This window comes from Chinchilla lanigera, unplaced genomic scaffold, assembly GCF_000276665.1.
Source record: "Chinchilla lanigera isolate Chin_1 unplaced genomic scaffold, ChiLan1.0 scaffold00136, whole genome shotgun sequence".
NCBI lineage: Eukaryota > Metazoa > Chordata > Mammalia > Rodentia > Chinchillidae > Chinchilla > Chinchilla lanigera.
This window is the reverse complement of record NW_004955537.1, coordinates 3,429,822-3,455,169: the sequence shown is the minus strand read 5'-3', so window position 1 is coordinate 3,455,169 and position 25,348 is coordinate 3,429,822. Positions and strand designations below refer to the sequence as shown.

The following is a 25,348-nucleotide window of genomic DNA, read 5'->3' as shown; positions in this document are numbered from 1 at the left end:
TATACAGCCTAGGCTGGACTCAAACTCATGCTCTTCACAGCTCAGCCTCCCAAGTGCTAAGATTATAGGCGCATGCTACCGTGCCTGGCCCCTTTTCAGCCTGTCTGGCTCCTCTTCCTGTGCCCAGCCATAGACTGTTGTTATCCTGGTGTTCTGCACTGACCATGCTTCCTACATCCTTTCCTGGGAAGCTGCAGCAAGGCCTCTATCTGAGCAAGTGGCTGTGTTCACAGCTCAGTCTCTATTTCCAGCCCAGATTGTGCAGAGGTGTGGCAGACCCTGTACGAACTGCTTTACCCTCCAGCTGCCACACACCCTTGCTCCTCTCCTCTGTCCTGCCGGAGCATTCAGCAGGTGCCCACCTGCAGCCTCTGTAGGCCTCCAGTCACCGTTCACTAATGCACCTGGCTCCTACTCCCTACACTGTGGCGCTGTTCTCAGCACAGCCAGCAGGCAACTCAGCTTTTCCCTCCAGCAGCCGTTTCTCATGGGATTAGTGTCCCTCCAGGACACTCAGGAGAGTAGCTGTACCCTATCTACTGTGTATAGACACAGTGAGAAGACAGCTCTCTGTGAGCCAGGAAGTGGGTCCTCACCGGACATGAAACTGCTGGTATCTTGATCTTTAATTTCTAGCCTCCAGGACTGAGAAATAAAATTTTCTTCTTTAAGTCAGAGAGTCCAGTATTCTGCTAGATCAAGAACCAGAAGAACACTGGGTGTGGTGGCGCATACCTGTGACCCCAGCATTCAGGAAGCTGAGGCAAGAAGATTGCCAGAAGTTTGCAGCCAGCCTGGACTACACAGTGAGTTCAAACTCAGCCTGAGCTGCATATAGAGACCCTGTCTCAAAAAACAAAACCAAAAAAGCCTAATACAGCATAGCTGTTAATTGAAGATGGGGATGTAAATGTGGAGAACATGCGGATAAGATAATCTGCGGTAGAGTGTTAGCTCATCTTAGTTCCTGCAGGGCAGACCAAAACCAATGACACAACACAGTCAGTGAAAGAGATGGGTGAATGAAAGAACAGGAACATCAGAAGTTAATGACTCAGAATCTAAGCAAGAAGGAAAGGCCCACACAGAGAAAGTGTTTCTGGGAGATCACAAAAGATGGGATGTGGCTACTGTATTGGGCAGCCTTGAGGTAGGTCACTGGCAACCTCGGGGAAGTTGTGTCAGGCGTGTGTGTGTGTGTGTGTGTGTGTGTGTGTAAAGGGCTGAGTGAGAGAGAAGTGCTAAGGGGTGCTCCCCTGGGAGCCCACCGAGTCCCCTGTGCAGCTCCAGCGCTCTTCCTGGGGAGGGGCCCGCTGGAAGCGTGTGCAGTATGCCGCTCTGGACAGTGTGCTGGGGGCGGGAGCGGCAGTGAAGAGAATGATGGGCAGCAATGAGGACTTGTGGGGACCGGAGCCTCCAGATTCAGCAGTGTGAGTCTGACAGACAAGAGATTGTTCCAATGCACACAGTCACCCGGATACAGGGGCAGGGAAGCCGCTGGGGGCATTGGCCCAAGATTTCCAAGTCTCAGGTCGGGTCCATGGGAGGCTGGTGGCAGAAGCTAAGGAATGGGAAGAGAGTTTGGATTTTGCACATGAGATCCTTGCGGTGCAGACAGAGATGCCAAGAGAGGCTGACCCACAGTCTGGGAAGCTCCCTGTACATAAGGGTCGTCTGGGAGCAATTCTGGGCGACACAGAGCACCTGTGTTTGGCCACAGGGAAAGGCAGGGGCGGCACAACGGATGTGGATTGTGTGAGGGCAGCAAAGGGGAAGGCAGGGCCTGCAGAGAAGGCGCCCTGACCTGCTGTGAAGACCGGGGTATGTCTGAGGTGGGTGAGGAGCAAGGAGAGGCGGGGGTGGGTGAGCTGCAGAGAGAGGGCAGGGAGGGCCCCATGGAGAGAAGGGTGAGCAGTGGGTACTGGCTTCAGGGGGTGGCTGGGAGAGGGGCAGGCGGGATGCTGGTGGTCATCCTGCGTACAGGGTGGACCTTCAGGGCTCTGACTAGCTGAGGGTGGACAGGCCCTCCTGGGGGCTGTCCCTCTGCCACTCACTGGACAGGTTCAGTCCAAGCCTTTCCTTGTGCTGGAAGCCCCCTCCCTTGGCCCCGCCCAGGTCCTGTCCCCATATCCGCTCGAACCTCCTTGATGGCTGCCATGCGTACAGTCTCATAGTAGTGCAGGGGTGCATTGGGCGTGCTCATGTCGTAGCCGAAGCCTGCAACTGCCACCTCATCACAGCCATGCAGTGCCATGGTCACCGCCACGCTGCCAAGGGTCGGAATGTTCTGGAGAAGGGCAGAGAGGGAGCGTGTAAAATGCAGCCTGAGTGCTGAGGGTCACATAGCTCCACAGAGCTGGTAACGTCCATTCCCAAGGAGGAGCCTTCCTTCCTGAAGCATCCTCCCCAGGACCACGGCTACCCAGCCACCCCTCCCAGGGCACCTCTGGCCCTGTTCTCTCCCTCCCTCTCCCCGGGCCCAGCGTCTCACCCCCCGGCCCATGAGGCCATTGTTGAAAGGCAGTCCGATGAGGGTGAAGGCAGCTTCCTGGATGAAATATGGGTTGAGGATGCGAATCTCGGGGGGCTCCTTGGGGACTCGAGTAGCCACAGATTTCCAGAAGCCATCCGATGCGCTCTGAGGACACAGTGTAAGTGGGCGTGAGCTAGGTATACACTGATGATGGGTCAGGTGAGTGGTAGGGACCCACAGTGAGCACAGGTAAACGGGAAGTGAGGTGGAGGGCAATGAATGTGTGACAGACACATAGGCAAGTGGCAGGGAAGGATAAGCATGTGTTGGGGCCATGGTGTATAACAGAGGATACACAGTGAGCTGCAGGGAGGGCACGGGTTATGGGAGGCTCTCAGAAATGCTGCTCTGGCCAGAGGGGGTCCGTGGGCTAACAGGAAGACCCAAGGGTCCAGTTGTCCTGCTCCCCACTGCACTGTCCAGGAACCTGGCTTCTCCCTCCTATCTGCTCTGTAGAGCTTGTCTCTTTTCCCTTCTGCTCACTCTCCTGGCTCTCAGTCAACTGTGCTAAAGTGAACCTGAAAAATAAAGACAAAACATAGCTCTATAGGACAGCAGAATGACACTCAAACCACAGTTCTGCTACTAATTAGGGTTGGGTGACGTCAGCTTCATCAACCGTAAAATGAGATATTCTTCCCTCAGGGATCTGGATCATGCTGGAAAGGTGTCACTCCTGAAGCCTGACATCCTGTGTCTGTTCCAGGGCCATAACCTCCTCTCCTAACCCTCCACTCATCCACTACATGGAGACCTTTGGGTCCCCCATCCCTTCCTGATCTAAACCCCATAGTAAACACTTCCACTACTGTCTTGAGAGCCCCTTTAATATCTTGCGTCTTGTGCTTCTACTGCCCTAGATAGGGAAACTGACCTTAGTATCAATCCATTCTTCCACTCTTCTACCCTTACAGTTGGGCCCCTGAGTACTGCTGGAGGAAGTTGAAAACCAACCCCAAAGCTGGAAGCATCACCAGAGGCTCCAAAGTAACGGTCACTGACCCAAGAAGCAATGGAACAGATTAGAAGATGCAGAAACAACTCCAGGCACACTCAGCCACCTTATCTCCACGCACTCAGCCATCTTATCTTTGACAAAGGTGCCAGACACCTTCACTGGAAGACAGTTCTTTAATAAATGGCGCTGGGAAAACTGGGTTTCCATATGCTGAAGACTAAAACTGGACCCATATAGCTCACAATACATTAAACTAAAATTGAAATAGATCAAAGATCCAAATATGAAAACAGAAACACTAAATCTGCTGGAAGACAGAATAGGTAGAACCCTTAAAGAAGATATTGGTGTAGGCAAAGATTTCATGAACAAAACCCCAGTTGCACAAGAAATATCACAATCATCTCATAAATATCACAACAAGATCTCATCTTGTTGTTGTTGTTGTTATTATTATTATTATTATATTTTTGTCTTATTGAGACAGGGTTTCACTGTGCTGGCCTTGAACTCACTTTGTAGCAAGGGTTGGCCTAGAGAACTCACAGTGATCCCTTCTTGGTATCTTCTTCAAAGATGTAAAAGCATCATAATGGGCAGGGGGTATAGCTCAGTGACACAGCGCCTGCCTGGCAAGTGCAAAGTCCTGAGTTCAATTCCCAGTATATATATAAAAGCATCATACCACAGTGATATATGCAAACCCATGTTTATAGTGGCACAGTTTATAATAGCTAAATCTTGGAAACAGCTCAAATGTCTATTAACTAATGAGCAACACGGATTTCACAGTGACTGCACTAGTCTACACTCCCACCAACAGTGGATAAAGTTCCCTTTTATCCAAATAAGGTATTTTTTTTGCATTCTTCCACCTTTGATAGTAGAGAGCCATAGGGTTTACCCAAACCTACGAGTAAATCTTTTCTATAATTGTACACATATTTTATATTAAATCTGTTTCTCTAGTGAACTCTAATATAGTATATATATATATATATATATATATGTATATATATATATATGCATGTATACTTATATCTATATCTGTATCTCTATATCTCTCTATATACCTCAGCACTGGTAGCAGTATGCTGAGGTAAAATTCTTGCTCCTAGAGGGGCAAAATTTGGTACAGCCTTCTTATACAAACGTATTGGACAATATGCATAAAGCCTCAAAGCTGTTTATACCTATGACCCCAACATTTCCCTTCTAAAAGTAATGAGGGGGCTGGGGATTTAGCTCAGCAGCAAATTGCCTGCCTGGCAAGCGCAAGGTCGTGAGTTCGGTTCCCGGTACCGGAGAAAAACAAAACAAAACAAAAAAATCAGAATGGTGAAGACCTCTGTACAGCGTATTTTAAAAAATTATTTTATATTTTTAGTTTGAGACAGGGTCTCACTAAGTTGCCCAAACTGGCCTTGAACTTGTGATCCTCTACCTCAGCTTTCAGGGTGGCTAGGATTACAGGTGTGTGCCATCATACCTGGCTTATCACAGTGTTATTTATAAAAGTGAAAAACCAGAAAAAAACAACAGTTCCTCTCTCACCCTTTTGTCCTGCTGAACATCGGGTCCTTTTGCTGGTTTGGTTAGATAATACATGACCCATCTATGTAACCAAATGTCATAGACATTAAAATTACTTTTTGAGAATTCTGTCACATGGATAATTTATTTAACTACTCCTGTTGCTGGACATCAACAGTGTCTTGCTCCCCAGATCTGTGTGTCCTCCTGTGTCCTCTTCCTCTTCTGCCCATCCATCTTCTAAAGCAGAAACCTGGAATCTTCAGAGTTCCTCTCTCACCCTTTTGTCCTACTGAACATTGGGTCCTTTTGCTCCTATCTCCTTAGAATCCTACTGATTCATGCCTTGCTCCCAAAGCCACTGCTACCACCTCAGGTCCAGGCCTCATCATGCTATAATAATGACTGGTCAACACCCCAAAGCTCAGCAGAATGACTGAAGCATAAATACTACCCAACTGTTGAATCTATCTGCATATTTAACACTCAGAGTCAGTGCCCAAAACAGGCTGCCTCTGTCTCCCAAACTACCTTCCACTCTGCCAGAATGGTCTTACAAAAACCAAATCAGAACGCATCATTTCCATCAACTTCCATCCAGGAAGTTCTGCCTACCCCACTGGGTTCAATCTCAGCCCCTCTGAAGATGCCTCTAATTCTTACTTCCATGCTCCTGCTATTTCTAGTCTCTAGTACTCCATCCCTGCCTCCATGTGATCCACCCTACCCAGCACCTGCCTCTCTCATGGCCTTTCTGATCCTCTTTGACCCGACACAGAACTGACAGCTGTCCTTCAAGAAGCAACAAAACATGAAGTTAAGATCCTTGGTCTTGCTGGGCATGGTGGTGCACACCTATAATCCCCGCACTCAGGAGGCTGAAGTAGGAGGATCACTGTGAGTTCAAGGCCAGCCCAGACTGCATGGTGAGATCTTATCTCAATAAACAAAAAAGACCCTGTTCTTGGGGTTCACCTTTAGCTCTGGTCACTTACTGTGTGGAGATCCTGGGCTAGGAATACATAGGTTTCTTACGGATAAACTAGGGACTGTTAGTATTTACCTTGTGGGCTGCTTTGAGAATTAAATGACACTATTCAGGCTGAGTGCACATCAGCAGCGTGCTGTGTGCCTATACCCTACAGGGCAGGGCTCCCATCGGATTCATCCCTGTAGTCCAGAGCCCAGCCCAGTGTGGGCAGTGAGGAGGAATCCTGCGTGGTAATAAGAGACATGACAGCCTCAGCAGAAATGGGTGCTGCTGAGCCTCTTCTGCAGCTGCCCCTTCAATAGACTGTCTTGGCTCCAGCCATGATCTCTTGTTTCCCACTTGGCCGCAACATTTCTTTCTCTGGTAGACATTTTCTGTCCTTCATGGTCAGCTCAAAAGACAGGCCCTCAGGGCAGGTATCTCAGTCTCAGCCCATCAGAATGAGTGAGCAAATGACAAGTTTATGTTGTTTTTCTGTGTCTCTGGGAGAGGTATGTATGTGTGTGTGTGCGCGCAACAGACAGGGCAGCAGAACCCAGAAAGACTGGGAAGGTAGAGAAATAGCAGAGCCTTTCTGCAGAACTGAAGAAGCCCATTTGAGTGGCCCAGCTGTGGACTGGCAGCACTGGCTGAGGGTAGTGTCAGTCTTTGGGAGAAAAGAGCCCTGTACGAGGGCTCAAGCCCCAGCGAGCCCCACGATAAACAGGGTACTGTCGCTAGCACTTCAGGGCTTCTCTCCTTTCCTACTGGTCAGTGTCCTGATGTAGGGCTTCCTCAGGAATTTCAGGGAAGGAGAAGCAGTAAGACCTGGATGTGATTTGAGTATTTCTTTGCTTTTCCAGCCATACAAATCCGGGGTACTAAAAAAGCCTCAGCCTGTCTCCTAAAAGACAAAAACCCCACAGCTCCTCTTCTCGGAAGAGTACACAGGCACAGACACATAACCTTTTGCATACCACCGCGCAGGCTTTGCAGTGTGGAAAACCAAGGTTCACAGTCCAATTCTACATCTCTGTGACCTGGGGCACATCATGTCATCTCTTTAAGCCTCAAGTTCCTCTTGCATAAAACAGGGATGACAAGACTCATTTCATAGAGAGCTGAGAGGATTAAATGAGATGTGGTGTGGTTTATAGCATCTGGCACAGTGTCTGATATACAACGAAACCTTAATAAATCTTACTCTCATGCTGGAGTGTTGCAGAGCCAAGAGACTGCATTAGAGGATGTGGTCGGCAGTATCAACCACTGTAAAAAAAGACCAGCACACATTCACACCTGTCCTCATCCCACCTTCATAGGTCTACACCTGCATGGATCCAGGCACTCAAATAGGGGACTAGATTTTCCCTGTGGCACCTGCAGGTGGGTAGTGAGAACTGCAGGCCTGCCTGCTGCTAGGTGACACTGCGGGGCCTGTGGGGTCTAAATCTGGTCTAAAGCCGGCCCACCACATCTTAATTCTCTGCTCCACAGGACACAGCTCCAAGGACTATCAGCTCAGTCGCTGTGGTTGGCCCCAGGGTCACACCTCTCCTGAAGGCCCCCGTGGGTGCATTCTTTGCTGAATCCCTCCTCCTCCAGGAATGTCCCCACCTCAGTCAAGTCTGGACCCGGCACCTTGGTGTAGAGCTGCCAGTCTCCTGCTGATGCAACCTGTTTTGCTCTGTCAGCATAGCCAGGAGCAAGAGGAAGGATGTGGGAAGAAAGCACCTTCCCTGCAGGCTCCTGTGCTACTGCTATTTCCTGGTCCCGCTCCAGATGCCATGTCTCAGAGGTCTGAGGGTACAGACTGGCCCCGGCTGGCTTTCTAAGGCCAAGACTAGGGCAGATGTGTCTACTCCTGATCCTCTCCATGGCTACTGCCCTAAGATAAGCTGCCAACTCTCATGCGGTCACTCTACCCCACCATCTTGTCTTTCTTCAGTTCACCAGTTTCCCTGCATGTGTCTGACCTTGACACTCACGGGTACAAAAGCGTCAGTGGCTCTCCACCGCTCTGGGAGATAGCTTGTGTGACAGCTAAGAGTGTGGGTCTGGGTCTGAACCCTAAAACCCCGGCAACTCTGTGCTCCAAGGCATGTTCTTCATGCTGTCTAAGTCTCATTATGGAATATCCTCATCTATGGAATTAGGGTATGAATACAAGTTCTGACTTTATTGTGCTTTTGAGTCATGGCAGTTAAAAGTCAGGCATATAAAATGTTTAAAGTTAGCTCTTGTTGGGCCAGGGATATAGCTCAGTGGCATAAGCGCCTGCCTGGCAAGCACAATGTCCTGAGTTCGATTCCCGGTACCAAAAAAAAAAAAAAAAAAGTCAGCTCTTGTTAGTTTCTGCTATTATTAGTCCTCAGGACAAGGTGTAAGCTTCCTGATGTGACTCTGGCCTCTAAGACCCTCTGCCCTGTGTTCCTAGACTCGTTGCTAGCTACGGCCCCCACATCTGTGAAGGTTCACCTTTAACATTTATGGGGTCCAAATTACAAATGCACATCCACACACTGCCCGTTTAAAACTGAGACTCAGATATTTGCAATTTATAAGCCAAATCATCAAGCTGCTAATCCAAATATAGTCTATCTTCCTTGAAAAATGTTTTGAAGGCCAGGATGGAATTTACAGTTCTGACTGTGGAGATCTGTGTTGGACCAGAGTAGTGTAAGGAGAGCTAGCCACAGCCCACTTATTCCTGCTCTTTTCCCACAGCCTAAGAACTGTGCGTGTGCACTTTGCACCCTGCACATCCAAGCACTGCTCACAGCCTCTGCAAACAGTGCTCCTGGGCCTAGGGGTCAGCAGTTGTATTCTGCGCACAGGAGGATGGAAGGCGATATGGCACTGTTAGGCAAGAAATTTGGAGGTCTCCAGAACCTGCTAACGGTCCTGCAAGGCCGGGTGGGCTTGGCATAGCCACCTTCCTCTTGGCACTGCATATTTCTCTATACTTCATGCAAAGGATATAGCGGACAAGGGCCAGAGTAGGTCCCACTGCCCAGATCTAAGGACACCACAACCAGTTATACTGAATTTTTTTTTTTTCTTGAGGAACTGGGGATTGAACTCAGGGTCTTCACACTGAGCTACACTCCCAGCACCCACCCAGCCCCCATTTTAAAAAAAATTTTGAGACAGGGTCTAATTATATCATGAAGTGGCCCAGGCTGGGCCTGATCTTGTGACCCTCCTGCTTCAGCCTCCCAGAGTATTGAGAATGCCACCATGCCAGCTCTGAAATTATTTTTAATTAAATAAATACACTATTTCCTCTGCCAGTGCTGTTGTTCTCTGTACCTGAAACAGTTCTACAATAAGCGTTTGAAACATGCAGCCCAGTTAGGGTCCGAGACCTAAGTATCCCAGAGCCGAGAGTTGGGGTGACTGGACTCTCTTGACCAAGGTGGCATCTGTACTCTTGTGCCAGGGCCTTCTGCTCTCCCTGACACAGTCACTGCTGTCCCTGTGGCTGGGCCTTCTGCCCAGCATATAGGCAGTGCTTACTGTGCTCAGTCTTGCTTCTCAGAAGGTGGCTGGCACTGCAGGTGAGCATGGGTATCAAGTGTTGGCACATCCTGCCCCACTTAGTCCTTATAGCAGTGTGCAGGTGACCATGGCAGAGGAAGAGGCTGGTTTCAGTTCCTAACACTGAATCTGACCTTTGCCGTACGGCAAGAACAGGGAAAGAATGGCAATGATGGCTCGCACTGGTCCCCACGCTCCCGAGGGTGGCTGTGCTACCTACTGGCTTCTCTACTCCAGCCTGGAGTGGAGCTCTAATCCACCCAGTAACATCCTGGTCACATTTGGATTTGGCTACTATAACACACTAAAGAAAATTGTTGCATACAGGTTCTTCCTTCTTCTTGGTACCACATGTTTCCTTTCCAAAAACCTTGTCTTCCTGGATACTCTGACTAGCAGCCTTGAGGGTGGCTGTCACTGTATTCTTGCCAGTCCTCTGTGTCATAATTTAAACACATTCGACAACGTGATAGCTGACAAGCGGCACCCTGCTGCCTGTACATGAATTTCTCCTACTGCTGGGCAGGCCACACTTCTCTGTTATTATTATTTTTTTCCTCTGTAATTTGAGCATCTCTTTCCCCTTAGCTGCTGGGCTTCCAATTGTTTTCTTATCCACCTTCATGAAAATACACCCCCCCTTCATTTATTTGACAGGGCCTTCCTACGTACAGTAAAAGCTAGACTCAAACTCACAATCCTCTGCCACAGTCTCCAAGTGCTGGGATCACAGGCATGAGCCACTATGCTGTCTCGCATATTTTCTAAATATACTTTTCAAAATTGTGTGCTACAGTCTTTTTGTTTGTTTGAATTTGCATATAGTATTAAGACTTGATTTCTACTTCTTCAAAATTTCCTTTGGCCATATTTTTTATAATTTGCTTTTTATAGTCCACTTGGAATTTATTTAGATGAGTGTTTAGAGGAATGGGTCAAAAAACCTTTTTCAAAGCTATATTTGGAAAAAGCAAAGAACAAAAAGAGGAGCTGGCTCGGGGCGCACCACGTGATGCTGACAGACAACTCACAGAAGCAGGGCGCCAGGGACTGTTTAGTTCTCATTTCTTTATCAAGGAGAATGATCTTGAAGCTGCAGAAGGAAGATCAAAAATGGTGAAGAAGAGAGAGATTCCCAGGAGAAGCAAGAAGAGAGCAAAAGGATGCAAGGGTCTGAATCCAAAAGAATCACTTCGGAGGCAATAAAATCAGGAGACAGAGGAACTGAGAGAAAAAAGCCCTGACTAAGAGCCAAGTTTGGGGTCAGAACTCTGATTCTTCAGAAGTTACTGCCTCACTCTGGCCTTAGTTGCCACATTTAATTACTCCTTTAGATATGTCAGTTATGTTCAAACCCTGCTGGAAGTTCTGGGCTTACAGACATAATCAAGACTCTTCTTGTTCCTCGGAGGCCTAGAAGAAGACCACCTAACACAGGCCTGGGAGGGGCGGGAGGTGGAACTGGGAGGTGTGAAGAGGAGACCCCTTTTTATATCATGAGAGTGTTGTATATATACTGGATGTGTAAGGAAGAGTGGGAAGGGTTGGCTCATGAGTGCTATGCTACGCTACAGAGTTTGAATTTCATCCTGCAAGCCAGGGGTTCTCACACTTAAGTCTGTCTCTGAGTCATCCAGAGAACTTGTTAAAAAAGACTGCTGCACCCACTTCCAGAACTTCTCATTTGGAAATTGTAAGGGGGCTTCTTTTCAAATGACAAATGTCCAAGTGGTGCTAGTGTGCTAGCAGAGGAAGGAACCTTGGGAACTGGTGCATCTAGGCAACAGGCAACTATTAAACAAGAGAATGAACCAATCCAAAAGATACTTCAGTATGGTTCTTCTGACTACTGATATGGAACGTGGCCAGGGAAATAAGAAGCTGTTGAGAAACAACTCCAAACATATTCAGCCATCTTATCACTGACAAAGGGGCAAACACGTTCCCTGGAAGACAGACAGCCTCTTTAATAAATGGTGCTGGAAAAACTGGCTTTCCACATGCAAAGACTAAAACTAGACCCATGTCTCTCACCATGCACTAAACTAAAACTGAAATGGATCAAAGATCTAAATATTAAAAACAGAAACAATAAATCTACTAGAAGAGAAAGTAGGTAGAAATCTTGAAGACATAGGGATAGGCAGAGAGTTCATGAACAAAACCCAAACTGCACAGGAAACACTTCAAAGAATCAACAACTGGGATCTCATCTTATTAAAAGCTTTTGCACAGCAAAAGAAATCACCAACACAGTGAAAAGACAACCCACAGAATGGGAAAAATTTTTAGCTAACTGTCCTTCAGACAAAGGACTTATATCTAGAACACATAAAGAATTGAAAGAAATCAGACCCTCAAAATTCAAAGTCCCAATTCAAAAAAGGGCATCTGAGATGAACACACACTTCTCAGATGAAAAAATACAAACGGCAAATAAATATATGAGCAAATGTTCAACATCACTGGTCATTTGAGAAATGCAAATTAAAACAACACTGAGATTCCATCTCACTCCAGAAAGAATGACTATTATCAAGAAAACCAACAACAAATGCTGGAGGGGCTGTGGGGAAAAAGGAATGCTGGGAGTGTAGACTGGTGCAACCACTGTGGAAATCAGTGTGGAGATTCTGCAAAGCACTAGGATTACAGGTCCCATTTGACTCGCTAACCTCCTTCTGAGCATCTTCCTGGAATTAAGAACATACCACAGCAATATATTGGTACAATTTGTAGTACCTATATCTTGGAAAAACCCAAATGCCCACCAACTGAGGAATGGATAAAAAAGATGTGTTTTTTGTTTTTTGTTTTTTTTAATATAATAGAGTACTACTGAGCCATAAAGAAGGATAAACTTGAAACATTTCTAGGTAAATGGATGCACCTTGAGACCATACTCTCAAGTAAAATTAAGCAGACACACATGTGTAAGTACTGCATTGCTTCCCTGATGTAAGAAACTGTCAAAAGTAATGAAGGACCAAATGTACAATAGATATTGTAAAACAGGAAGAAATTGTTCAAAAGGAAAAAAACTAGGGAGGGGGAAGGGAGAAAGGAAGAAAAAGAGAAAAAAACAATAAAAGAAGGATAAATGGAAACAAAGCTTTGTACATAAGGAGTGCAAGAGGAACTGAAGGTGGGGAGGTGATTGGGAAAAAAGAGGAATCGAGATATATCATATACAGGTACAAATTCCTTATGATCATTATATATATCTAATATACGAATATGATCATTATATATATCTAAACTGTAACAATAAATTTAATAAAAAGACTAATAATAAGAAAAGAAGCTGCTGAAATAACCTAAGCAAGGTATCTGTAGAAGGAGCAGCCATAGGTCTGGAGACTAAGTGACTGAATATGGAGGGCAAGAGAAATGAGGAATCAACGATGCTTCCCAGGCTTCTGGCAACCGGCTTCCTAGAACCTGGCACTGTGCCCAGTGAATATTTGCTGGATACTTGTTGGTGAATTATTCCTTCACTGGAAGGGCAGAGACGAGGCCACAGGACTTAGAATCAAAAAGGTTACTGCCCGAGGGAGGGGTTTGGAAGCCAGGCTGGAGGGCTTAAGAAACAGAAGGGGCAAAGATGATGATGCCAGGACAGGTGATGACTGTTCCCAGAAAGCTCAAGGAGAAAGGAAGAAGGAGAAGGAGAAGGATAAGCACGAGCTAGAGGGGCTTCTATTTTCAAGGAGAGAGAGGCTTGAACACATGAACAGATGCCAGAGGAGACTCAGTAAACAACAGAGAGCTCCTGAGGAGTTGAGAAGAGAGGGCGTCTGGGGCCAGGAAAAAACTGATACTGAACAGGAGGGGCCAGGAAAGACCCGCAGGAGGAGAGGAGGGATGAATGCAGGCAAGTCTTGGTTAATGGTGACCTTTATTTTATTTCATTTTATTTTTTTGCAGCTGGATGTGTGATTTCTGCTTGGGACAGGACCAGGGACAGGAACAGGAAGTAGCCCCAAGATGCTAGTAAGGTAATATCGTGGGTTATAGACTCAGCTGTAATTTCTGTCTCCGTGTGAGATTCAGCTCACGGTACCAGACTGGCTGGATGTGTAGGAAGGCATGGAAGGAGGGAGTGTCGAGTGACTAGGATGGTGTTGGAAGCATGGGACTTTGCATGACTTTTGTGACTGATCTGGATCTGAATGAACAAATTAGAACCTGAGAAATGTTACAGTGCGCTGCTCACAGTGAAATGCCTTTTGTCCAAAATGTGACTCTGCCACTTCCCGGTACTCAGAGCACCTGCCTCGCAATCTGCTGAATTAACGCATGCAAATCATGTAGCCTAGCACCCGGCCTGTGGAGGTGGTGGAGGTGGCTCTCAGCATTTCCCTAGGCCATGGTAGGTAGAAGCTGATCAACTGAGGACTCTAAGCAGGAAGGCATGCAGTTAGACTGAGTTCTCAGAAAGTCCTGTTTGAATTTAACCTCAGCAGCTCTACCACTCACCCAGATGGGTGGCATTAACCAAGCCACTTGCCCTCTCTGCTTATATCCTGAGCTCTACGATGGGGACAACAGTCCCTATCCAATAGGGCCACTGTGATAATGAATGGAAGAATTCAAAGATATTGGGAAAACAAAGGCCTTAATAAGTGACAGTTATGATGATGATGATAGTGGAAAAAGAGGGAGGAGATAAGGAAAAGAAGAAAGAGGAACAGAAGAAGACAGGCAGGAAAAGATGAGAATGATGATTATTGTCATGAGGCAGAAGAACCAAGAGGTTGCAGATGCCAGTGGCGGAGAGAAGCAGTGTGGTGACTACGACACAAGGCCCACTCCTGCGAGCGGAGGAGCAGTTGTCAGACATGGTCCAGGGAGGGAGCGTGAAGTCCTCCTGGCCCTCATAGGCAGTGAGAGGCAGGAGAAGGATGGCTCTGGCCACTGGAGACGGCTGCAAAGGGAGTGCTACCCCAGGAGGGCTCAGCTCAGAGGTGCGGCGAGGAGTCCGGAGTGAGGCTACGAATGCTGTTCGTGCAGTTGGGGCCGGGTTGTAGGCTCTGCCCTGACTTTCCCCAAAGGGGAGGTAGTACGCAGGCTGGGATCTCCTGGGCAGCCTTCTCAGGCCGTAGCAGAGAAGAGGCTCAGGTGAAGATGGACACCCGATCCCCAGGTTGGGCCGGGTCCAGTGAGGCCTCACATTCAGATATGGTGGCCCAGTTTACCCTGCGGATTTCCCAGACTGCTTGCCCAGCTCTGCTGCTGCCCTCACTAGGAGGCTCCTGTCTCCTCTCCCTTTAGGACTGGCCTCTGCGCGTTTTAAGGTCACTGGCTAGGTCAGGGCCTACATCCTGGACAGAAAGATGCTTCACGCCCCAGGGCAACAGCGCTTTCTAACAGTAACACCACCACCAGCAGTCGAAAATAACAGGTAACATTAAAAACTGCCCTAGACTGGGAACTTACTAGGTTCTCTGTGCCAGGTGCTTCTCTGTTTCACCTTATTTAATTTTAAAACAACCCTAAAAGATTGGTAGTACCACTACTATTGTGAGGCTAAATCTAAGAGGGCAAATAGTTTGCCAAAGGTAACCCTAGCTAATAAGTACCAGAGTCTAAATGTAAAGCCAAGTCTGTATAACTTCAGGGCCTAAGCAGGTTTCCATCTCCTAAAACAAACGGTTGGTCCTGAACCACAGCCCTAGCCCCCGAACATGAATGGAAGCCCTGGCTGGCCTCTGCAACCTTGCCCGTTTTTCTTCCTTCCCCAGAAAGCAACTTACTACTGTTGGTCAAGCCTTACTCAAAACTATCCAGGGGCCAAGCCCAGCCCTCAGGCCCTTCCTTCCCCCTGCAGGGCTGGGACCGAACCACTCTCACCCAGTCCAATGAGTAGATGTCATTTCACGGCACGGAGTTCCTTCTTCTGTTTTTTTTTTTTTTGGTTTTTCTCTGGTACCGGGAACCAAACTCACGACCTTGCGCTTGCCAGGCAGGCGCTTTGCCACTGAGCTAAATCCCCAGCCCCTGAGCTAAATCCCCAGCCCCGGAGTCCCTTCTTCTGGATAGTGAATGGGACATCTCCAGCCTTCATCCAACACCAGGAGGAGGACGCATAGCCCACAGCACTTGAGACATGCAGCTCAGTTACTATAGTATTATTCAGGGTCCTAAATGGAGCGTGGTCTCTCTGGGCCTCCGCACATGCTGTTCCCTTTGCTTCTAATACCTTCATCTAACTCACTCCTAACTCTTCCTTTAGGGCCAGGTCAGGGGTGCCTCCTCCAGGAGGCCCTCTCTTGCCCGCCCCCCAAACCTGCTCCCAGGACTGCGTGTCTCCCCATCATGATATCTGCTACACTGCACCACCAGTGTAGTTTCAGGATGTCACTTCTACTAGACTGTGAGCAACTCTGGTTTGGGAGGAGTGCTGATTCATCTCTGGATTCCCAGGGAATACATGGGGGATGGCGGCAGACATGCCTCCGAGGAGAGGTACACAAGAGCTGGAGGTAGCGCTTCTCACTGTGGCTGTATCCGCAAGTCCTGGGATCCACCCTCCCTCCTGGCCTCAACTTCCCTAGGTACTCACCTGTCCACGGGTGCTTTTCTGAGATGCCCTGAACACACGTGGCCTTCCAGGAGCTCCTACACCTGCATGCTAGCTTGGTAAGGCTCTTGGGATGGGAGATAAAGGGCATTTTGACAACTTGTTTGTGGTTATCTGTGCTACCATCTAGTGAATCAAGGAACCATAGGCCATACACGGTGAAGAGCAGAGCGTCCAGCTGGATAAGAGAGCACAGCCACCCTGTCACAGGATGTTTCCTCTCCTCTTGCACACCTTGCCCTTACCATACCGCGGCAGGACTCCAGGTACCAGAAGAGTACACACCGTGAGTGTTCACATAGCTGGCGGCAGGCAGCACCTGTGATTGAGGCTTAACACCTGCCAATCTTGCCCAGCCAGGCCTTGGCTCCAGAATTGAGCTGCCTCCTGCCAGAATTTTGCAGGTGAGGCTCCAGACAAGTACAGAGCTTGCCAGCAGCCTGAGGCTGCAGGCTAGAAACACCACTGCAGAAGCAGGGCAGGCCTGTGGCTGGGTCCTGTGGCAAGGTATCAGCTAGAAGCAGCCTGGCTCATTTTCACCTGGGTCTCAGTAGCCAGAGAAGTGAAGCAGAGCATGGGTTGGTCTTGGGAGTGCCTTGAGCTTGGGGTGGAGAAGGGCACTAAAGTAGGGGGCCTCTGAGGCAGCAAGGGACGCAAGCAAAGGCCACTCTGGGTAATAGGAAAGGTCAGGCCCTGGCATTCACCTGACAGCTCACTCCAAAAGCGTATGCCTTTTTTTTTGGGGGGGGGACTCTGGCACCAGGGAAGGCCCGCAGCACTATGGAGGACTCATCTCCATCTCCCCTTCCCCTTCCCCTCACCCCGACCCACCCTGGGATAGAGTTCTCACTCACACAAGGCTGGTCTTGGGTCCCTGTGCATGGCAGGACAGGACTAAGCAAGGGTCTGCACGTGCCTTTCTCCTGCAGAACCTTGGCCTGCCTGGGCTGGGAGCTCCTCAGGCTTCCTGTGTCCCCTAGCTGGCTTCCTCCTGCTTCTTTCTTTCTTTTCTCCCTTGGATGAGCTGCAGGAACCCTGACTTGACTTGATGCTCTTGCAAGGAACAAGCAGCAACACCCACTGGGCTGCTCTGGACCCCTATGGCCTGCCCTCCTTATCTGGACTGCCTGGCTTTTCCCAGTCCACCTAGCAGGAAGTAGGAGCTGGTGTGTGAACAGATTCCAGATCATTTATGGTGATGGGGTGCTGAGAAGCAAAAACCAATGGGATCAGGGCCCTGCCCTGAGGGAAGCCTGGGGTACTGACATGTGTCCACAGGGAGAGAAAAGAAGTGCCAAGAGGGAGTGGGCATACGGGCAGAAGGCTAGAGGGAAAAAGCAGCCCTCAGGGTCCCCGGGGTTCACTAAGGCAGGCTTAATTTCCCTCCATTTTCCCCTTCAAAATGTTTCCCTGTGACTCCAATTCTATTGCCCTCAAGACAAAGAGAAGGACTCTGGGGACACTGGTGACTCAGGCCCTAGGGTTCTGAGAACAGGGGCTCCTCCCATTCTGACCTGTTGTGTGGGCACTGGGCCTTGTTTGAAGCTCAGGATGTCTCAAACCAAATGATCACCCTGCTGCCTCCTTCAGCCTGGTTCCTGGATGGGCCCACTTTCCCTATAGTTCCACCTACCTGAATTTCTGGACCTGACTTCTGTCTTCTCTCTTGCTTGCTACCTACTTGATACTCTCTGAACTTGGCCTTGCTTGGGAAAGGGCTGTGGAGTTAAATCAAATTATACTGAGACTTCCCCAAGCAGGATAAGCTGTTCCCACCCCTAACTCTCCTCTGAACCTCCAGAAAGAACAACTAGCTTCTTATAGTAGGCAGAGGGCCATCTGTCAGCAATCTCTGGTAAGAGGCTGGGGTACTGGAAGATGAATGACCTGAACAGTGCAGGACCCTTCCCTTGGGGTGGCTGGTGACGGACAGCTGGAGGGGAGGGGATGGACGTAGACAGGCTGGCAGGTGTCCCTGCAGGCTGAGCTGGGGAACAGGTCTCAGGAGGCGATTCAGTAGGTGGTCTACTAACAAGCAGTCTCACACTACTCTGCCACAGAAGCTTCCTAAAGAAACGAGCCCCGGCACTTGCCTGCCTAGAACAGTGACTACAGAATCTGATCACACCCAAAGAATAGGGCCAGACTCTGGCAGTTCAAGGACCCAACTACAGCTTAGTGCTAAGGTTACAAAGAGAGGTCCACACGTAAGCTTGGAAGCTGCCACCCTCAAATTGAGGGGGCCAACTGTCCCTGAAAAATGGCCTGAGTACTCAAACAAAGCCTTGCTCCTCTGACTGGGAAAGGGGGAGGGACCTGTAAGACCAGAGTCAGAGAGATCTCAGAGGCGGGTGGTGAGGGGCAGCAACAGGGCCAGGGCAGCGAAGAATGCAGACTAGGAGTAACCCTAGGGGTGGCCTTAGAGCTAAAAGCTTTGCTTCGCTGGGGAAGTAAGCCAGGGCTAGCAGAGACTGAGAAAGGGTGTGCACCTGGATATCAAGAGGCAGCTAGCAGGTATCAGGCACTTTGGCTCCAGGAACCCAGCCCAGGAGCCCTGGCCTCTACCCTGGGTTACATTTGCTATCTTTTATCTTTGAGTCATTATTGTTCCTTTTGAAGGCTCCAACTCGTTCTTTGTGGGACTTCGGGGGCTACCTTGGAAGCTGGGGAGGCCAGGGTACAGCCAGGGCAAGGGGAAAGGATCTGAAGCCAGGGTAGCTCACCACTCTCTCCTTATAGACGATGTACTTCAACCACTTGAAGTCCTGCCACTTGAAGCCAGCGAGGACAAAGAGAGAATCGCGCTCATACTGCTCAGGCCTCTGCATGGCGCCCTCCGGGTAGGTGATGCGCAGAGTTGTTTTGCTGCCCACGTCTTTCTCAAAGCCCTTCACTGGTGCTGAGTTCAGTCTATGGAGAGCAGGCCCAGTCAGAGTCTGCGCTGGGCCATGTTTGGGGAGGCACTGTGACTCCAGAATACCGCGGGTGCAGGGAATGGGGTATCCAGGCCACTTCAAAGCCCACCAACCTGCCCGGTGTGGGGGCAAATGCCTGAGGCTCACCCGTCCAGGGCTACAAAGTGAGTTCAAGGCCAGCCTGAACTGCATAGTGAAACCTTGTATCAAAAAGACAAAAAAAAAAAAAAAGCCCACCAACCCAACATTCTTGAGGGAAGCAGCTGGTGCCACTGAGCTCCAGCCCACGTGGCTAGACGGACTAGCGCATTCTCGATGGGGTAGAGGGTCAGGGGTTGGGCCTGGATACTCAGGCGCCCGAGGTGCTGCTTTGGGGAGCTCACCTGACCACAATGTCATAGTCGTCAATTCGCGACCCCAGGGACTTGTTGGCAAGGACAGCTCCATTACCTACGATGATGCAGCGGCGGCAGCGGAGGCTGAGAGGAAGTGGGGAGGCCTGTGAAGAGCCGGTGCCGGGCCTCCTTCCCTCTGTCCCTTTGGTCCTTGACCCTACACCTATGGCCAGGACCAGGCTGGGGTAGAAGCAGCCCAAAAGGCTCCTTGCAGCACTTCTGAGAGGAGTCCAGAACCAGACTGCAGGAAGCTGGGCCCCGGGGCTCTCCAACATCCCTAAGGCCTGATACTTTCAAGGAAAACATGAGCATAGAAAGTTTGGAAATGAACCAGAGAGGTGAGGAGGGGACTCTGGTAAGATGGCATTCAAGGGTAAAGACTCCCCAAGGATCAGTGGGGTTTAGGCAGCCTTAGGGACATGGAAATGGGCTGAGCTTGAAAGGTTCTACCAGGTAAGCAAGACCAGCAGGAGGGACTGGAGGCTCAGGATTAGGGTTTAGTTTATTTTCAACTTGGGAGCCTCCAGACCACCAGGGAGTGCTTTACTTTCTCCTAGCCCTGATCCTGGCGCTTTCTATTGGCTTCAGCGTTATTCTGCCCTGAACATAAAGCCTCTTACCACCAAGACCCTCCGTGCCTTTGCTGGGCTGATCCCAAGCCCACTGCCTTCAGCTCTTACCCTCAGACCTCTGATGTCTGAGGGCTGAGATGTCTTGCCAAGTGCTGCCGGCCCCCAGAGCTGCAAGGCCACTTACCTGCTTCACTCACCCCAGTGTACCTCAACACTTCTGCACACGCTAGCGGCCAAGGGGAGGAGGCTCACCTGTCCAGGGCAGGGGTCAGGCGGTACTCTTTGGTGACTGACAAGATGGCTTTGATCAGATTGTCTGTGGACAGAGGAGGGAAGTGACTGTCAGAGGCGCCCTTAAATTCTCCTAAAACGTTTGCCTCTTACCCTGCTTGAACGCACAAGCTCCTGGGCCAGAATGGAAGTGGAAATGGAAGCGGGGAGAAGCTCTGGGCACAAGGTAAGGTCAGGCCACTATCCTAACACTTAACAGCTTGCCCTGAGCATCACCCGGGCAGTGTGTTTATGTGCTATCCTGAGCGATGTTGGGCAGGTGTCATTTCAACCAGTTGCTTCCCATTTGCACGAGATATATTTGTACCTGTTTTTATATTTCTTGTTACAGCTATACTATCCTATTAAAAATTAATGACACAAATGCAATTTTGGTCATTCTGTATTTAAATAACTGGACAGCTAAGTGGTTAACTCTCTCCTTTGAGAAAAGAGATGGAGACAGGAAATCAAGCAGGCGTATCTCTGCCAGGAGCCAGGCCCTAACACAAGCATGCGTGTCCCTCCCAGGGCTTCTCCACCTGTTGTGGAGACTCATCTGGTTTTCTGAGCCTCTGCAGTTGGGCCCAGGATTTGCATCACTAGGCTAGGATGGAGTCTCCCCTAGACATCAGAGTCCCTAGTCAGAGAGCACAGGGGTCTACCCCTGTGCCCCCGCAAAGCAGACACCCAGGAAGAGACGGGAGACGACAGTGACGAAGACCTTGCCCAGGTGACCACTTGCCTTGCTTTCTGGTACCAGTAGCTTTCCCTGTGCTTCCTCCCTTTTGCACTGCCAATCTCTAATCCTGCCCTTTGCCAGGCTGTCTCTCCTACTTCCCTCCTCCATCCCCTTCAGCCTGGCATCTGCCAACCTGCACTCTACTCAGGCTGCTCTCAGCGAGACCCCAGGTCTCTGCACTCTGAGACTCCGACCACTGTCAGACCTCTCCTCCTTGGCCTCTCTCTGGCTTTGGCAGTGGTGACTGCTCTCTTTCTATACTTTGGTCTAAGGACAGCGTGGTAAGGTAATAAGGAATGTGTAGTGAAGGTACTGGTTGTGGAGTTAAATCCTGGCTCTGCAGATGACTTGCTATCTTTGAGCTTTAGTTTCCACATCTCTAAAATGAAGATAGTAACCCCTAGTTCTCAGAGTTGTTAAGATTTAAGGTAATGAACATAAAGACCTAAAGATCAACTGGTGCCCCCACAATGGAGAGCACTGACTAATGTCAATAAGGATGTAGATGTGCATGAGTGGGACCCTGCAACTCTACTCCTAGGATCACAGCACTGAAAAACTTACCTACTTGCTCAAAGAGACCCATGAAAGAATGTTCACTGCAAAAGTCTTTGCAATAGTGAAATGTTGGAAGTGACCCAAACATCCACCAAGGGAAAACAGATTATATGCGGCCCACAAAATAGTACACAGCCACACCCACGAAATATTACCTAGTCCAAAGAAATCTATAATTTAGAGCTAAAGTACCAATAAACATAAGCAAAAAAATCAGTTTGAAGAATATATACACAATACCATGTATAAAGTTTAAAATCATATGAAATCAATATATTTTAATGGAGATATATATAGATATAGATATATAGATATAGACATAGATATAGATAGATAAGTAAAGTACAGGGATATCAACACCAAAACCAGAATAATGGCCTCCTAGGGGAAGAACATGGAAGGGAAGAGTTACACAGTTATTTTACTATAGCTCATACTTCATTTCTTAGGCTGGGTAGATGATTCCTTATTCTTTTTTGATATTTTTCATGTATAGAAAGGAGGCTTCTCACATACATACATACATACATACACACATTCATTCATTCATTCGCAGGGCCGGTGATTGTACCCAGGGCCTCCTAATGCTAGGCAAGTGCTCTACCAGAGAGCTATATCCGTGGCCCCATGCATTTTATAAAAGGAGTAGCTGGAGACACTGTCAAGTCCAGGCCTGAAAAGCATTCTTTAGAACCTACTGAGGCATCGAGGAGCTGCCCTGGAATGGTGGGGAAGAGATTATTCTTCAGGAGGACATGTTAAATAAGGGCAGGCAGCAGGCACAGCCAGTCGTCCCAGAAGCTGAATGAGAACAGGGTGAGGAACAAATCCTTAAGGGATATTCAATACCAGGTGCCTTCAGATACACCTTATAGTGAGCTTCTGGGAAGGAACGGTGCCCTCTCCCGAACTGTGCCTTTAAAGAAGAGCAAACTGCTACTAACTGGCCCAGGTCAAAGATGTGAATGGGGTGTTTGAGGTGGGGACTCTCAGAAGAAGGGGTACACACAAGTAACCCACTGCTTGCTGGCCAGTGGGCTCCGCTCTGGCCTTCCTTGGCCAAGTTTCAAGTGGATTTAGGAGAAAAGGATAGGCTACTTGGCTGCATGCACTAAGGAAAGAGTCAGCATGTGGCTCACCCCAACTCCTTAGATGGGTCCCTGGAAGCTGGGGGTCCAAGTTCCAGTTCAACAGATTCTTTTTTTGCTGGCCATGATCTTTTCAGGGAGGACTGAGCTGGCTGAGTGAGTTTAAGTATTCTTGAGTCTCCTGGCCAATGGTATCACTGCTTTAACAGTTATTTCATTTAATCCTGACCACAATCTTATATGATAGTACTATTTTCTCCCTAGAGGTGGTGAAAAAACTAAAGCAGACAGGTTAAGTAGCACATGTGAAGCTACAGCTGGTAAAGAGGAAGTATATGGGTCCGACCCCCTAAAGGGTCCCCCCCCAGCAGAGCCCTCCTGTCTGGTACCCTAAAGCCCCAGCTCATTTCTTCTACCAGGCCATGAAACAGCATGGGACCTTGACAAAGAAGCAGAAGTGTTAAACTGTTAGGGATGAGAAAGTCTTAAATTAGGAAGGAAACCATGTGGGAGAAGTCCTTAAAGCGATGAGGGGAGTAGTTTCTGAGAATACAGGGGAAAGGCTAACCTCAGACAGCACAGAAGAACCACTGGAGGGGACTCTTGGGTAGAATGAAAGGTGAGGATAAATGGAGGGGCTTGGAGGCATTTCTGGGGTCTGGCCCTGTGTTCCCCATCATCCCTGGTGCTCTGTGATGATATCTCTTCTGTGATCTTACAGCTCCTCATACTACCCCCAGCAGAGCCCTCCTGTCTGGTACTCTGAGTACCTGCCCCTCTACTGGACCAGAGCTTTGTGAGGAGAGGGATCACATCTATCCATGTCCCTGTTGTACACCCACCCCTGGCAAAGTGTTGCGTGCTGAGCCAATATTCCATTAAAGAAGTATGAGAAAAAGAGGGAAGGAGACAAGGCATGTTGAGAGTGGAGTGCAGGTGAATCCTCAGCATGGGGACTTTTGAGGATATAATTCTGTTGTAAAGTACAGGGAGGCAGACTGGGGAATGCAAATTAATACACAGTTCAGGTTTCTCAACATACCTTGACCTTTGATCCCAAAAGGTGGCACAAACTCCCGGATCCTAGCCCACTTGCGAAAGGAGTCGTCCAGGAACATGGGTGCTGGCTTGGAGAACCTAAAACGCAACAGGACTTTTGAGGATCACAAAAATGCAACACTGGAGTACTGGTTGGCTCCTCCATGTGGCATCTCAGCAAGGGGTCTGCAGAAAACCATGTCCATGTTCCAGCACACCCTCCCAGCCCCGGCCTGGTCACTGGGGAGCTGCCGGTCTTGCCGCGGGGAGTCTGAGTGCGAGGGAGCAGGCCCGCTCAGTCTTTATTTGGCCAGCTGTACAAGTGGAGGTTATCTTGCATCCATCTACAGTCAGTGCTGCCTACTTTGTTCCTGCAATCTGGGCACACGGGATAAGACATGGTCCAGTGAGCAAAAAAAATATTCAGAAACAGCCAGTGCAGAAAGACACAATTGCGGAGATGATCAGACCACCCAGAGCGAGAAGGAACTCACGGTGAGAGGGCAAAGCAAGGCAAAAGTTACAGGAAACAGATGTTTGGTAGCGAAGGCAAAGAAAAGCCAGAGTGGTGTGAACAGGAGGCAGGGCTGAGAGGTTTTCGAGCCAGCAAAAATTGGGGTGCATTTGCTGGTGAAGAGAAAGGATGAGGGAACCTAAGCTCCTGCGGAGGTAGTGAAAGGGCCTGGAATGTGAGGGCAGGAGTTCATTTCTTGGCCTGGAGGAGAGCTGGGAGTTACCTGGGGAGAAAGGAAGGCGAAGGAGCAGGGGAGGTGGGAAAGGCTTTTCACTCCTGGTGGGCAGGGCAGGTTTTAGGCTTAGAAGTGAGGCACAGAGGCAAAAGTAGAGGAGCCAAGCTCTTCACAGAAGCCTGGAGAACACGATTCACCCAGAGCCTAGTGTCCGGTCTGAGGCCCTTCCTGGAGCACTGGCAGCCCACAAATGCTGAGTCTCACTGTGGGCCTGCTCCTGGCCAAGAAGGACTGCGGATTCAGGCCTCAGGGCCTGTCTCTTTCATTTCTAACTCGCCCCTATAAGCCCAGTGAATAACTCGAGGCTACACAAAGGTCCTCTGGGCCTGGAGGCTAGAACTTCCCCTAACACACCATATGCACAAGCATCTATCTGTTTCTCTTCCTTACCACCACCAACACCCTGTCACCACCACCCCAGCCGGAGTGAGGTCAGCAGTTACTCAGGGGTCTAATATTCTCTGACTTTGACAGGACTGTTTTGTTTGTTTGTTTTTAGTACTGGGAACTGACCTGACATGATCTTGAAAGAGGCAGAAAATGTTTGACCCTGCTACTGCCCTATGACTTGTTGCTGAGAAGATGTGAACAGTCAGCAGCAGTGGTGCTGCCAGGCTGCGCTGTACAATGGCTTTTCTTGGCTTCTGGGTGCCAACAGCCGAGTTAGTGCCCTTCCCCTGTGTACAAGGCTGATACCTATTTCTTGTGCCTAATATTAAAAAATCTAAGAAAATTAATATACATAGGGTTTAACCAGAGATACTGAAGATCCTGGCTAGGGTCTATGACAAGAACCTATACATCAAAGGAAACACCCGGGATACGCCCACCTCAAAGCCCACTTCTTCTGTGTCAGAACTGGGTTTATAGCCAGGCGTGGTGGCGCAGCTCTGTTTTGTTTGTT

The 25,348-nt window shown here is 49.0% G+C and overlaps 1 protein-coding gene across 2 annotated transcripts in view; it reads right to left on the bottom strand.

Annotated features, from left to right (window-relative positions):
- The window catches only part of St3gal3 (ST3 beta-galactoside alpha-2,3-sialyltransferase 3), a 200,667-nt gene that overhangs the window by 3,573 nt on the left and 171,746 nt on the right, over positions 1 to 25,348 (bottom strand). For both annotated transcript variants that reach the window (XM_005410679.2, XM_005410678.2), the window contains 6 exons: positions 23,700 to 23,794; positions 20,252 to 20,315; positions 19,416 to 19,511; positions 18,841 to 19,027; positions 2,492 to 2,638; positions 2,141 to 2,287 (listed from right to left, as the gene is read on the bottom strand). In XM_005410679.2, the coding sequence (XP_005410736.1) occupies positions 2,141 to 2,287; positions 2,492 to 2,638; positions 18,841 to 19,027; positions 19,416 to 19,511; positions 20,252 to 20,315; positions 23,700 to 23,794 (736 nt within the window). The remainder of the gene's footprint in view (positions 1 to 2,140; positions 2,288 to 2,491; positions 2,639 to 18,840; positions 19,028 to 19,415; positions 19,512 to 20,251; positions 20,316 to 23,699; positions 23,795 to 25,348) is intronic.